The sequence below is a fragment of the Pollicipes pollicipes genome, unplaced genomic scaffold (genome assembly GCF_011947565.3).
Source record: "Pollicipes pollicipes isolate AB1234 unplaced genomic scaffold, Ppol_2.1 Scaffold_4881;HRSCAF=5763_pilon_pilon_pilon, whole genome shotgun sequence".
In the NCBI taxonomy this organism is placed as follows: domain Eukaryota; kingdom Metazoa; phylum Arthropoda; class Thecostraca; order Pollicipedomorpha; family Pollicipedidae; genus Pollicipes; species Pollicipes pollicipes.
In genome coordinates, this window is record NW_023596576.1 from 17,469,109 (window position 1) to 17,481,659 (window position 12,551).

Genomic DNA, 12,551 nt, shown 5'->3' on the forward strand with positions numbered 1-12,551 from the left:
ATCACAGTAAAATTGTCAAGTGCAAGTGCCTGGTCAACAACCCGCGTCCCAATCGACATCGTCTGCGATCCTTGCATCTCGTCTCCGATGCGAACATCAGCGCCTCTCGACGCGTGCATTGCCGACATGCCGTACAAGCATAAGTTTTGTTTTCGGGTTCATTCGCGACAGCTTCACTCGGAGGATTCAAACATACATGAGTCAGATGGTGCACATGTTGGCCAGAAGCCGTGTGGTTCTCAAATTGGATTGGGCGCAACGTGCGCGCGTTTTCCAGACTTTGGGAACCATGCAGAACTTGTGGCACCGCTCGGCTTCCGGGCTCTAATCATCTCTCCTGGCGTTTTTTCCACCGATGGACCGGAACCGTCCTTCGTTTGGCATGCTACGAAAGTCGGACGAGAAACAAATCTAGGCGTTTCGAAATGTCCCACCACGGCGTCGACTCCAAACTAGATTGGTCGCTTGTCTTCGGTGTACTTTTCCGCCTTTTTCAGTTTTTTTCCTCATATTTAGAAGCCTTTCAATATCAACATGTGAGCTCCGTTACTAAGGATAATCGGCGCTGAGTCTGAAACATAGTTACTCAAACTACTCATCTACTGCACAACAGTACAGCGTGTGAGCATTTCATGCCGGTAAGCACAACAGCAAAAAATCTCCTTTTGAGAACCACGGCGTGACGACGGAGCGTCTCAGACCACAGCCGCCCTCGCACCCGTGTTCGCCATGGCCGCCTGCGCACGCGGCCACACCTGCACTTTGCACTGGTCCTGGATGTGTTTGATGTGGAGCGAGCAGGTCTGGTGGATGGTGCCCAGTTCTCGCGCCGGGTCGCCCTTCAGCGGCAGGTCCTCCGACTCGGGCCGCACCTGCACGTTCTGTCGAATGAGGGCGCACGGTTACGCCGATAGTCGACGCTGCCGCGCCGCCCAGCGATGCCGGAGCGGAGCGCCAGGCAGGTGTGCTGAACATTCCGGTCGGGCTACCCTCCCCAGGTGACCTCCCCACCCACGAAATGCCCTTGGTGTAAATGCCCGACCGCGAAATGCCCATCCGCTTGGCTTTCCCAATGACGTAAGTGCGAGCTGATCGGTTCCTTTTCCGATAATGTCAAACATCAGAATGCAACACGTTAAATTGGCACAATTTTCAGCCGACCAGGGTCAGGCCCATGGCACTCGTGAAACCAGTGGCACGCAGGCCAAACACCACGCTGTCTAATTCACGGGCGTTTGGTCACAGGCAATTTCCTTGCCCAGAACCGCGCCTGTGAAGCGACAAACACTGCGGAAAGCACTCAACTCGCATCAGTGTATGTACAGCCAGCGCATCTCGTACCGACAGGTGGTCGAGGAAGATCACCATCGCTCGCGGTTCTTGATGATGAACGGGTTGACCACCTACCATGTTAATGCTCCTTGCCGTCAGAACTCCACCAGGTTAGCCAATTCTGCAGGCACTTGGCCACAATGACCAGCGAGCGGGCGCCCTGCAGCGGAGGCGGCTCTGCGGACGGACGGCCGCCTGTCAGGCACGTCGCGGGCCGGTCGCACCCAGCACCCGTACGCCGCTCACAGCACCGAGCGGAACAGGGGCCGCGCCGCCGAAAAACAACAGTAACCTCCTGAGGTTTGCCAGTGGACAGCAATCAGCACACCACACTCACTGCGGGGCGCGTAGAGATCCGAGCCCGGACCGCGCCAGCCAGGCCCGGCGGAGCCCCGGCTCCGTCTGCGTGCGGGCTCAGCTCCCTCCGTTCCCTGCCCCCCCCCACCCTCCCCCCACCCCGGCCGGTGTCCGCCACGTACCGGTGAGCAGACCGAACTGGCGCGGTTGAGGATGGCAAGGGCAGATCACCGCAGAACACGAAGCCCGAGACGACGCGCGTGCGCACGTGCTTCTCGTTCGGCCACTTGGCGGCACGCTTCCGCTGCAGGCAGCCGCAGATATAGGCGGCAGCGTCTGCCAACGGCGGAGAGCGGCCCAGACACGGCGGAGCATGGGTTTAACACGGCGGAGCGCGGGTCTAGACACGGCGGAGCACGGGTCCAGACAGCGGAGCACGCATCCAGACACGGCGGAGAGCGGGTCCAGACACCGGCACGAGGGCAGCACGGGTCTAGACACGGCGGAGCACGGGTCCAGACACCGCGGGCGGGGGTTCAGGCACAGCGGTCGTCCAAGACCTCCGTCGACACTGAACCCAACGCCAATGGTACGGGACACAGATCACTGGGATTGCACAGATCGTGAAATCCACGCGGACTCCTGGTCGCCGGGCAGGGGAGATCGTCATCCCACGCTACAGAGCACCAGTCGGTCCGGAGAGAGAGAGAGAGGGGGAGGCTTTACCCACCGGGGACAGTCCTCTGCCGACAGGAATATGGAATCGGTGATCCTGTCCAGCACCTCCAGCAGGTATTCGGCATTGCTGCAGGCGTCCTCCTGGTGGCCCATCTTGGACGGGTTCAGCTGAAACGGCCACATCAGTCCGGTGACGGGGACTCCGGCCACGCGGGCGGTCCTCGCCTCACCCGACCGACGGCTGACCACATGGTGAACATACCGCCTTCAGCGGGATATGCCCGTAAAACACGCCAAAAGTGGATGCTGCGTCATACCACACCGCCACCAAAGACTCGAGATCCGGCGTTCAATGCAAACAATAGAGAGCTGCATGAACACCTTCTGTTAAGGCGACGTGAGTGATACCGATACTTCATTCATACGCGGTGCGTGGTTTTCTGTTGGAGTACGCTCGGTGATCCATGCACCAATTCTCGCCGGACCAGGTCTTGTACAATGTTTGTAAGCACACTGATCCATGCAGCTCCAGAACGGGCCACTGCCTGGAGGCTAAACGACACTGAGCAAAAGCCGCGCATCCCTTTAACAAGATGCAGGTCACAGTAGGCCGAGCTTTATCTCGTCACAGTGTGCCGAGCTTTACCTCGTCACACTGTGCCGAGCTTCACCTCGCCAGTGTGCCGAGCTTTACCTCGTCACAGTGTGCCGAGCTTCACCTCGTCACAGTGTGCCGAGCTTTACCTCGTCACAGTGTGCCGAGCTTTACCTCGTCACAGTGTGCCGAGCTTTACCTCGTCACAGTGTGCCGAGCTTTACCTCGTCACAGTGTGCCAAGCTTCACCTCGTCAGTGTGCCAAGCTTTACCTCGCCAGTGTACCGAGCTTTACCTCGTCACAGTGTGCCGAGCTTTACCTCGTCACAGTGTGCCGAGCTTTACCTCGTCACAGTGTGCCGAGCTTTACCTCGTCACAGTGTGCCGAGCTTTACCGTCAGTGTGCCGAGCTTTACCTCGTCACAGTGTGCCGAGCTTTACCTCGTCACAGTGTGCCGAGCTTTACCTCGTCACAGTGTGCCGAGCTTTACCTCGTCACAGTGTGCCGAGCTTTACCTCGCCACAGTGTGCCGAGCTTTACCTCGTCACAGTGTGCCGAGCTTTACCTCGTCACAGTGAGCCGAGCTTTACCTCGCCACAGTGTGCCGGGCTTTACCTCGCCACAGTGTGCCGAGCTTTACCTCGCCACGGTGTGCCGAGCTTTACCTCGTCACAGTGTGCCGAGCTTTACCTCGTCACAGCCACAGTGTGCCGAGCTTTACCTCGTCAGTGTGCGATCTTTACCTCGTCACAGTGTGCGAGCTTTACCTCGTCACAGTGTGCCGAGCTTTACCTCGTCACAGTGTACCGAGCTTTACCTCATCACAATGTGCCGAGCTTTACCTCGTCACAGTGTGCCGAGCTTTACCCCGTCACAGTGTGCCGAGCTTTACCTCGTCACAGTGTGCCGAGCTTTACCTCGCACGACTGCTTGGACTCGACGATGCGATTGATCATGTCGGAGACGGCGACGTGCAGGAAGCCGGTGCAGACCGACTTCATGTAGAGGTCCAGAAGGGCAGTGGTGAGCGAGGCGCCACGAAACAGCGTCGACTTATCCTCCTCCGTCTCGATCTCCAGGTCGTTCAGCGTCTGCAGCAGCTCGGCCTCCTTCTTCTCGTACCTGCGGCACGGCGTGGGGCGGGGCCGTACAGGTCGAGGCCGGCCGACCGGTGGCTACAGGCTCACCCCTCGTGATGGATCGCATCAGCCTGAACCACATTTAAAGGTTGCCCATTTGTGACTCCCTGAATACCGTGACCCGCAGCTGGTCACCAGTAACTTATCGGGACACCATGACCCGAAGCTGGTCGCCGGTGACTGACCGGAACACCGTGACTGGGAGATCCCGAAGCTGGTCACCGGTGGCTGACCAGAACACCGTGACTGGCAGATGCTCGCACACGACTGACCTGAACACCTTGAGCAGGGCGGCGGCCAGCGGCACCCGGTCGCCGTGTCGGAGACCGGCCAGGGCGCGCACCGCCTCCAGCTGGTCGTCGAGCAGCAGCTCCTTGAGCGACGAGTACTCCTCGCAGGGCATGGCCAAGTCGTGCGTGTAGCGCAGCCGCAGCCGCAGCGAGCCCCACTCACCGATCGGCGTGATGCCCGACAGCTGGTAGCCAGTTCTCTCCGTCTGCCGGCCGGCCCGGGGCGTCACGCTCAGGCAAGCGGGCGCCGCCGATTGGCAGCGCCGGCCGGGCGCCAAGCCACCTCCGGCAGGGAGGAAGGGGGAGCGCGCCACACAACTGATACCCGGATTATTGTAAATTAATGCTGGTCTCACGTAAACGAATGCTGCCACATCCTTCCCCTGCATTTGAAATGGCTAGTATCAAATGTGTTCACGCTGAGGCTCATAAGACGGATTTCATCCCCGTGGGAGCCACCTGCTGGCCTCGTGATCACTGACCTCCTCCCCGCTGACAAGGTCTTTAAGCTCGAGGGTGACCTCGGCCACCTCGTTGTCCTTGGAGCGCTTGCCCTTATTGTAGATGATGGCACTGAAGGTCAGCACGTCCGGCGGAAGGTCGCTGAAGCGGTCGGTCACAAGTCAATCAGGTTGCAGCTCGGTGGAGCGACGGGCATGCCACAGAGTCGCAGTTGGAGCGATGACACCGTACCACGACGAAGACATAAGCAGCTGTGAGGTCAGCCACCTGGCACTCCGAATGAACAAGTGGGTACCAGATGTTAACGTTGTTCACCACGACCGGATAAAAAGAAAGAAAAAAACGGAGAGCTGAAACTGGAAACGCCCTTCACTCACTCCAGAACGAAGTCCTCGCCCCAGACGGGGTCGGGGCCGGTCTTGACCTTGGTGCGCGCCACCTTGACCTGATTGACGGCGATGACGCAAAATGGACTGGGCACCAACTTTAGGGGCAGCCGGTACGCCTCGAGCACGGAGAGCTGCAGACAGCGCAGCTCGCGCAGGTTCGCCACCTTGGGCAGCCGCGCGTTCTGGGGCACGCACAGCGGCTTCAGCGCCGCCACCCAGTCCTGCGGAGCGCAGAACGTCCTGTCAGCTGGCATGACATCACGTCAGCCGGCGTGACGGGGTCCCGGCACCGCTCCACACAGCACAACGCGACCCGGACGGACAGTCGGCGGCGCGCGGTCCAAGGACAGCACGCTCCACACGCGCCTCCAACAAGAGCACACCGCGGCATTGAAGTTCACACAAGCGTGACGCCAGACGTGCGAACAGGGGTGATTACGTCATAGGTTGTGGCACGCGCAGCGGCGGCATGACCGCGCACGCTCCGGGGAACCGACCTGTATCGAGTCGGCACAGCCGGCGCACAGGTAGGTGACCGTCGCCAGGCACGGCAGCGCCTTCTCCACTATTTGAAAACAGAACGACCGGTCGAAGAACGAGTCGTCCACGGGGTACACGTAGGCACAGCTCAGGTCAATCAGACCTTTGGGTTTCATCCGCTGGAAAGAGACACAAACAACGCTGATTACAAAAAGGCGCATGCCTACATGTGAATGACATATTGTCTCCAGAGGTTACCCAGGCATATTGTTTTCAAGTGCTCCGGACAGTAGCCTCCAGTGTGCCACATTCATTACTGCACGCACAAAATACCGAAATGAACGAATGTGAGAAGATTCGAGCAATCTGAATAGTACCACACCTTTGCTACATGACGTGAGTGAGCAAATGACTATTTTCTTCTTGGAAACAACTTGTTGATTGTTGGAGTTTTAGAGCGCGCCGACTACCGAGGTCATTTTGCGCCCATAACAGCTAAATTACTACCTACCTATGTAAATGGCTAAAGGATCCTATGTTATGCTGAAATAAAAACAGCAGAGTCGTGACAAAAACGTGAGATTCGTCACCAGTGATGTCCGATTAGACAAGAACTGGAGAGCATCTCGTCGGAGGTGACGAAGGCAGCGGAGCACACGAAACGGAGACGGACGAGGGCGGCGAAGAAACCGACGCGAAGGCCCATGGGGCCCGCGGGCCACTGCAGCGCCGGACCAACGTCCAAACCTCCTCTCCGGCAGGAGACAGCGACGAAGGGGGGGGGGGGGTCGGCAACATGATAGGTGTCGACCGGCCCGGCACCGGGGATGGAGCAGGGGCTTAGCCCGGACGCCAACGTCCGCTACAGACTGGTTGGCCGGCGATGAGGGAGTTCGGACGCCGGCTGGGAGCCTGGTGTACGTGCTGAAGGTGCAGCTGTGAGACCAAATGATCTCAGGAGTCCCGCGAACTGGGCGACGGCCATCTGCTCGATGACGTTGTTGTGCGGCAAAGCAGTTCTTACTTTCGATGCATCCGAGAGCTTGGGATGATTCGCGTCATACATGTATCTGGCCTCTCGGAAAGATATTTCTTTGGACGTTTTTAGCAAAGGTACCTCCTTTTCTCTGAGGAGCGCTGGGCACGTAGTCAAACACAGCGTGTGGTGTTTGGTCCTTACTACAGTTGACGCAATAAGGATGGCCAGCGGTGCACTTGTCCCTTAGGTGGGTGGTAGACGAACATTCACTGCACACTGGCTTATTGCGGCAATGGGGTTTCGTGTGGCCGAACCGTTGACATTGAAAACAGCGCATTAGGTTGGGGAACGAAAAGACGGATTATCACGCGGACAATAGCCCCACGAATATCTGATTCTAGATCTGGACGATTGAAAGTGAGAATGATGTTGCTGGTAGCCGTCAGTTCTCCTCCTCCTCTCCTGACTAGGATTCTGCACGCGACGGTTACATCGAGCCTCGAAAGCTCCCGGCGATTTTGTTCCCACTTACATCACGAAAGTCACAACAATTTACAACAGCCTCTAGATGAGTTTGTTGTGTTGTGAGGTGTTACTGTCAAAGCTACGGTTTGTCATGTTTCCCGTTCTCACCACGAATAGCGTAAGTGAACTCCTTCGCTTCTAATGCGCGCTTCGCCTCCAGACTACTGGCGAACTCTACCTCGATGCTGCCATCCCTCAGCTTGTCACATCTCGTGATGTCTCCAAACTTGTCACGGCCGTTCCGTCGTTGTAACGATATACGTTGGATAGAAAGCTTTATATCTCCGCTGGAGAAGATCAGAATCCGAGGGCAAGGGGAAGGGGGGGGGGGGCGAATCCCCCTTGCACCCGGGCCTCAGCGCTGTCCGACCCCCTCCCGGGGGTCAGGTGTCTGTCGAGTTTTGATAAGCCATGCGATTTCTAGCAAGCATTCGGCACCGGGGCTCTCCACCCACCTCGAAGCCCAACTGGGGGACGGTCCAACACTCCCTCGGGAGGTGGTCACCGCCAGGGCTACCCCGGTGCTATACGGGACGAACGATGCCTCCCAAAAGGTCAGGTGTAACCGGGGAGACAACTTGTAACACGAACGAGTGAATAAAGGTGTTCACTGACGTCTTTCCCTAAAAGTGACGGTCACGCCAGGAGGTCACTTACCTTGGGATTATCATAGAAAAGGAGATGTGTATCTGTTCCCTCTACTTGCAATACGAAGTACATCGTCTTCCATTTCTTGTTCTTCTCGTTTTTCTTACTCAGGTATCCCTGCATCTTAACACCTGGCATAAACGACTGTATTAGAACACATCTAAAAAAATGACAGTACATAATGCATTAACGGCGGTGTGTGGAAAGACAAGAAGACGCTGTAGAATCTCCATGTACATCGTTTATGTCTGCAACCGGCGATGACTACTGTCTTTGCAGCAATTGTCTGGACAACAGGCAGTCCACACAAAATAAGTTAAAAACAGAGTGGGACCATGTGACACAAAAACACCATCACCAACGTTCCACAAGAACAACACTATCGCAGGTGAGTTTTCGACCCTGTCATCATCAGCGGATGTTGAGGCCGTTCGCGTACCTTTGCTCTTCTTGAGTCCCTGCATCTCCCTGCACTCGCGCAGCGTGGCGTAGATCTCGTCGGCGTGTTTGACGTCGCGGGACTGGACGGGGCCGTCCAGCTCTGTGCTCGTCTTCTGCGGGGGCAGCGGAGCCGGTCAGAAGGACACACACGACAGTGCCCCTGGCTGGTCTGAGCGGCACCAGTAGCCCCGGCCGGCCAGCTCAGCACCGCGCGCTGACCACACTCAGCGGCGGCAACAACCGAGTGTGATAAAGCATCTCGCAAAGCCATCAGCAGCTGGTGACACCGTGGCTTGCTGGAAAGTTACATGCTCCCTAATGTACACATAACCTCTAGTATGTTTTCGTGTCGCAGTCACCGTGACCACAAACCAAATACAGACCAAAGCGCGATCCCACTCATCAGAACTATCCGGCGCCTGCTGCCAGAGCACCAGCACGACAGTGCGGTGTGACCACAGCTGACAACCTAGACCACCACATCGGAACTGCCAGAACAGCTCAGTCCAGCCCAGCCCCAGCCCAGCCCACCCAGCCCAGCCCAGCCCAGCCAGCCCAGCCCAGCCACCCAGCCCGGCCCAGCTGGCGCGGAAGAGCACGCACCTTGACCGGCTGCGAGAGTGTATGTCCTTCCACTATCTGCTCACCTTGTACCGGTTGAGTGACGGCCGCCAGACACTCGAACGGTCCGGCCGCCCATCACGTACCTGCCCGCGCCAACGCGTAAGCAGGCGCAGGGCATCGGCCCTCACCCATCCGTCCACACACCGGCTATCAGCCACCAGCCCCGCATTGCCGTGAGAAGAACTCTTGCATCGCCCTTACCCATCCGTCCACACACCGGCTATCAGCCACAGCCCCGCATTGCCGTGAGAAACTCTTAAGGACAAAAGCATCAAGCGAGCACGGTCAGATCACCAACGAACAGAAGCATGGCCAGGACAGCAGTTTGGTACGCCACACCGCGCAACAGCTCGCGCCTCCTATGGACACTACAGCACTGACGTCGCCGATACCGCCACACCACATGACCACCCGCTCCTGCCATGGCCATGACTGCGGCACTGACGCCGCCGACACCCACCGGACGCCCCTCTTCTCTATCCGGAACCGCTGGATCTGGTTGTTGATGTGGAAGAAGAGCGAGTAGTCGCCGGGCGAGTTGTCGCTGGGACGGACCAGGAAGCTGCCCGGCCCCGCTGCGGACACGGCGGCCGGTCAGCGCGGGCCGCGTGCTCGCGGCGCCGGGCACGGGGGAAGGAGGTCACGCGACACATGGCCGCCGCGCCCAGCCACACGTGCGCTGGCCCGGGTCACGCTCTGGTGTTGTGCGAGACGGCGACGACGGAAGCTGAGCGCCGGCCACGAACACGGTAAGCCACGAACACGGAACGCGATACGGTGAGCAAATCCGCCACCGGTAGCAAATGCTTCGCGGACAGCGGGACAGATCGAGGAAGGAAAAGCGCCCACCACCACTCTTTGCCAAGGTGGAACAAAACAGGTTCAGGTTCCTGCAGCAACCCCACCGATGTGAGCGATTTCCCGTCAATGTCGTTCTAAGGACTAGCGCATTGCAGTAAATGTCGCTTTAGCCTCACGGCCGTGGAAACTGTGCGCGCGTTACGCTCACGTACACACCGGGAAAAGCGGCGAATGGCGAAGTCGGTCACCTTTGACTAGAAGGTCGACGGCCTCGTTTTTGGAGACAGTGCCGTGGAACCAGGGGTAGACCGAGTTGGGGGTCGACTGTCTCGTCCAGCGTCTCGGTCAGCTCCTGGAAGATGAGGCCCTGCTCGCCCGACCGGTGCGCCGTCACCCACAGCCAGCCGTCACCGCAGTCGTTGTGCACGAAAAATATGTCGCCCTTCTGAAAGCTGAAACCGAGTGGTGTACGTTCGTCATATCATCTTGAACAAGAGGGTTACAGGGATCTTTAGAGAAATAGCTAACAGCGTGCTACAAAACGGATGCTCGAATAGCCCATGGCAACATCCGCAATGCACAGAGGAATGTGCCACGTCACGTATAAAAGTGAGGATAAAACTCACCGCTTGCCAAAAACAAAAAGGCCCACGCTTGATAGCTACTTCATTATTTTAAGTCCTCAGAAGGAAGTGAAGCAGTGCTGCGCGTGGCACGGCGCTGAAACATCACGACCACCCACGACAGCACGGCAACCGGTGTCGCCTGGCCGGCCTCTCCTCGCAGGATCCCGCGCGGTCCCACATCTCGAACGGCACTGCGGCACGCGTCCTGGCCGCACCTCAGCTCCTCAGTGTCGGGCATCTTGGTGTAGGGCAGCACGGCGACGGCCTTGCGCCTATCGTTGACGGGCTCGGGCGGCGGTACCGGGTGCTCCAGCCGCTCGCGCTTGAGCAGGTCCGAGTACTGCGTGTAGTAGCCGATCAGGTCCGAGAGCGAGGCGAACTGGCGGCCGCCGATGTAGAAGTCGCCGTACACAGCCGTGATCCTGGCGGGCCGGCCCGGCAAATGCCATTGGTCAGTGGCGTGACGCTGACCACCACTCACCGGGAGAACTGATCCGATGATGCCCTTTCCCTCACTGGCCTTAAACCGTTCCATGGTTTACGGCCCCATGAGTCAATAACCAGGTTCCGACTGGAAACTGGATTATCTTACGTATGCCTGCAGCGATGTCAGAAACATCGTACCACAGTGATGGTCGGCGGACCTGCTCACGCGCAATCCCTGACACAAAGACGATGACAGATTTTCGACACCTGCTGAGCCATGCATTGTTGTTTTGCCTTTGCCCAGCAGTCAGACTTTCCCAGCTGACCTGTCGGTGCGCTTAAGCACTGCGACACCGTCACCGACCAGCGCGTAACGACAATTATATTTCCAGGCGTCCCAGGCATCATCTCCTTACCAATGCATAGCTGAACAACCCAGCTTACAATGGAAGTACAAAATGTCGGTTTTACGTGGAGCAACATCCCCTCCACTGCTACGTTTAGCCACAGCACCTCCCTACATGCAAGAACCCTTTATTTGCTTGGTAGGTAAAAATCTGTAGACATTTCTTATCAGCAATCAAGTCTGCAGCGTTTTGGCATGTAACACGAATACAAAACCGGCGGGTCGAGCAGCTCTCAGCCGGTGACATCAGGGCCGGCACTCACCGGAAGTGGTTGACGCCCGTCCTGCCCAGGAAAGAGAGCACGTACGAGCCGGGCTTGCGGTCCGACTCGCGGATGAGGTAGGCGCCCGACTTGCCGAACGTGCGCAGTCGCTCCTCCGAGCCCTGCCGGTCCAGCCGGCCGTGGTACCATCTGGGGCGAGATGAACGCTGGTGAGGATGGCACGCCACCACAGCGGCACGCCGTCGCGCATACGTCCGCGGCATACAAGCTCAAGACCTGCAGCTATCTGCAACCTTCCATGTCAGCTTCATGGAAAAGAAGCACTCGCCACACAGTCGTGATTAAGTTTGTGGATATTTGTCTCAGATTGGAAACTGGATTCACATGCTGCATTTTGACCATGCCTGTGGGTTCCCAAACCTGCAAATTTAAAGACTAAGCCATCACAATTAGTTTGTCACAGGTGCTCAGCTGATTGGATCCTGAGATACTGGACAGGGGTTGGAGTGAGGGGAGCGCTAATCCAGGTGCAGGAGAGCTGAAGAAGAAGACATGTATATGAAACACAGCTTCAGCCTTGCCACATTCACCCACCACTCCTACATGACTTACACATTTGTGCATGTGAGGACATGGAGGTACCTGGTCCCTAGATACTACCAGGACCCATTTCTGTGGTGGTGCCATTTTGCACAGCCATGCCACAAACATGGCCATTGCACCTAAAAGTACTGGGGGTTTGAAACTCCTCCCTGACTCCATGGCAGCAATTGGCAAAAAGCTCAATGGCCTGAGAAAACTTGAGAGAAAAATAGCATCTAGTACAAACTGAATTTTATTTTAATGCTAAGGAAACATAACAAGCTTCATGCAACACTGAAGTGCAATGCAAATGCTGAAAATTACTGCTTGCAATTTTGAAAATTGCAAATGCTGGCCATTTGCAGTGCCAATGGCCTAGTACAAATGCAGCACAAGCCAAGAAAAAAAAAAATGCTGAGCTGGTTCAAGGACATCTTTCTCCACACACAGGTTGAAAAACATGGACAATATTATGCACATATTGTGCTGCTAACAGCACAACCCTTTGTGCAGAGTGAGAGGAACAAGGGGAAAGCAGATATGAGGGCTACCATTTGTGATCATGGATATGAATCCAAGCAAATGAGACATCCATGGGATGGAAAG

The 12,551-nt window shown here is 57.2% G+C and overlaps 1 protein-coding gene across 1 annotated transcript; it reads right to left on the reverse strand.

Moving 5' to 3' along the window:
* Positions 1-1,411: 1,411 nt before the first annotated feature.
* On the reverse strand, positions 1,412-12,125 carry LOC119100056 (ras GTPase-activating protein 1-like). The gene is made up of 16 exons (XM_037223170.1): positions 12,121-12,125; positions 11,403-11,552; positions 10,523-10,729; positions 9,991-10,133; positions 9,262-9,455; positions 8,904-8,963; positions 8,255-8,369; positions 7,825-7,946; positions 5,681-5,842; positions 5,172-5,404; positions 4,815-4,935; positions 4,315-4,538; positions 3,821-4,025; positions 2,367-2,475; positions 1,861-1,965; positions 1,412-1,509 (listed from the first exon to the last, which is right to left on the reverse strand). The coding sequence occupies exons 1-16, from the start codon at positions 12,123-12,125 to the stop codon at positions 1,412-1,414; spliced, it is 2,253 nt and encodes a 750-aa protein (XP_037079065.1).
* Between the last annotated feature and the right edge of the window lie 426 nt (positions 12,126-12,551).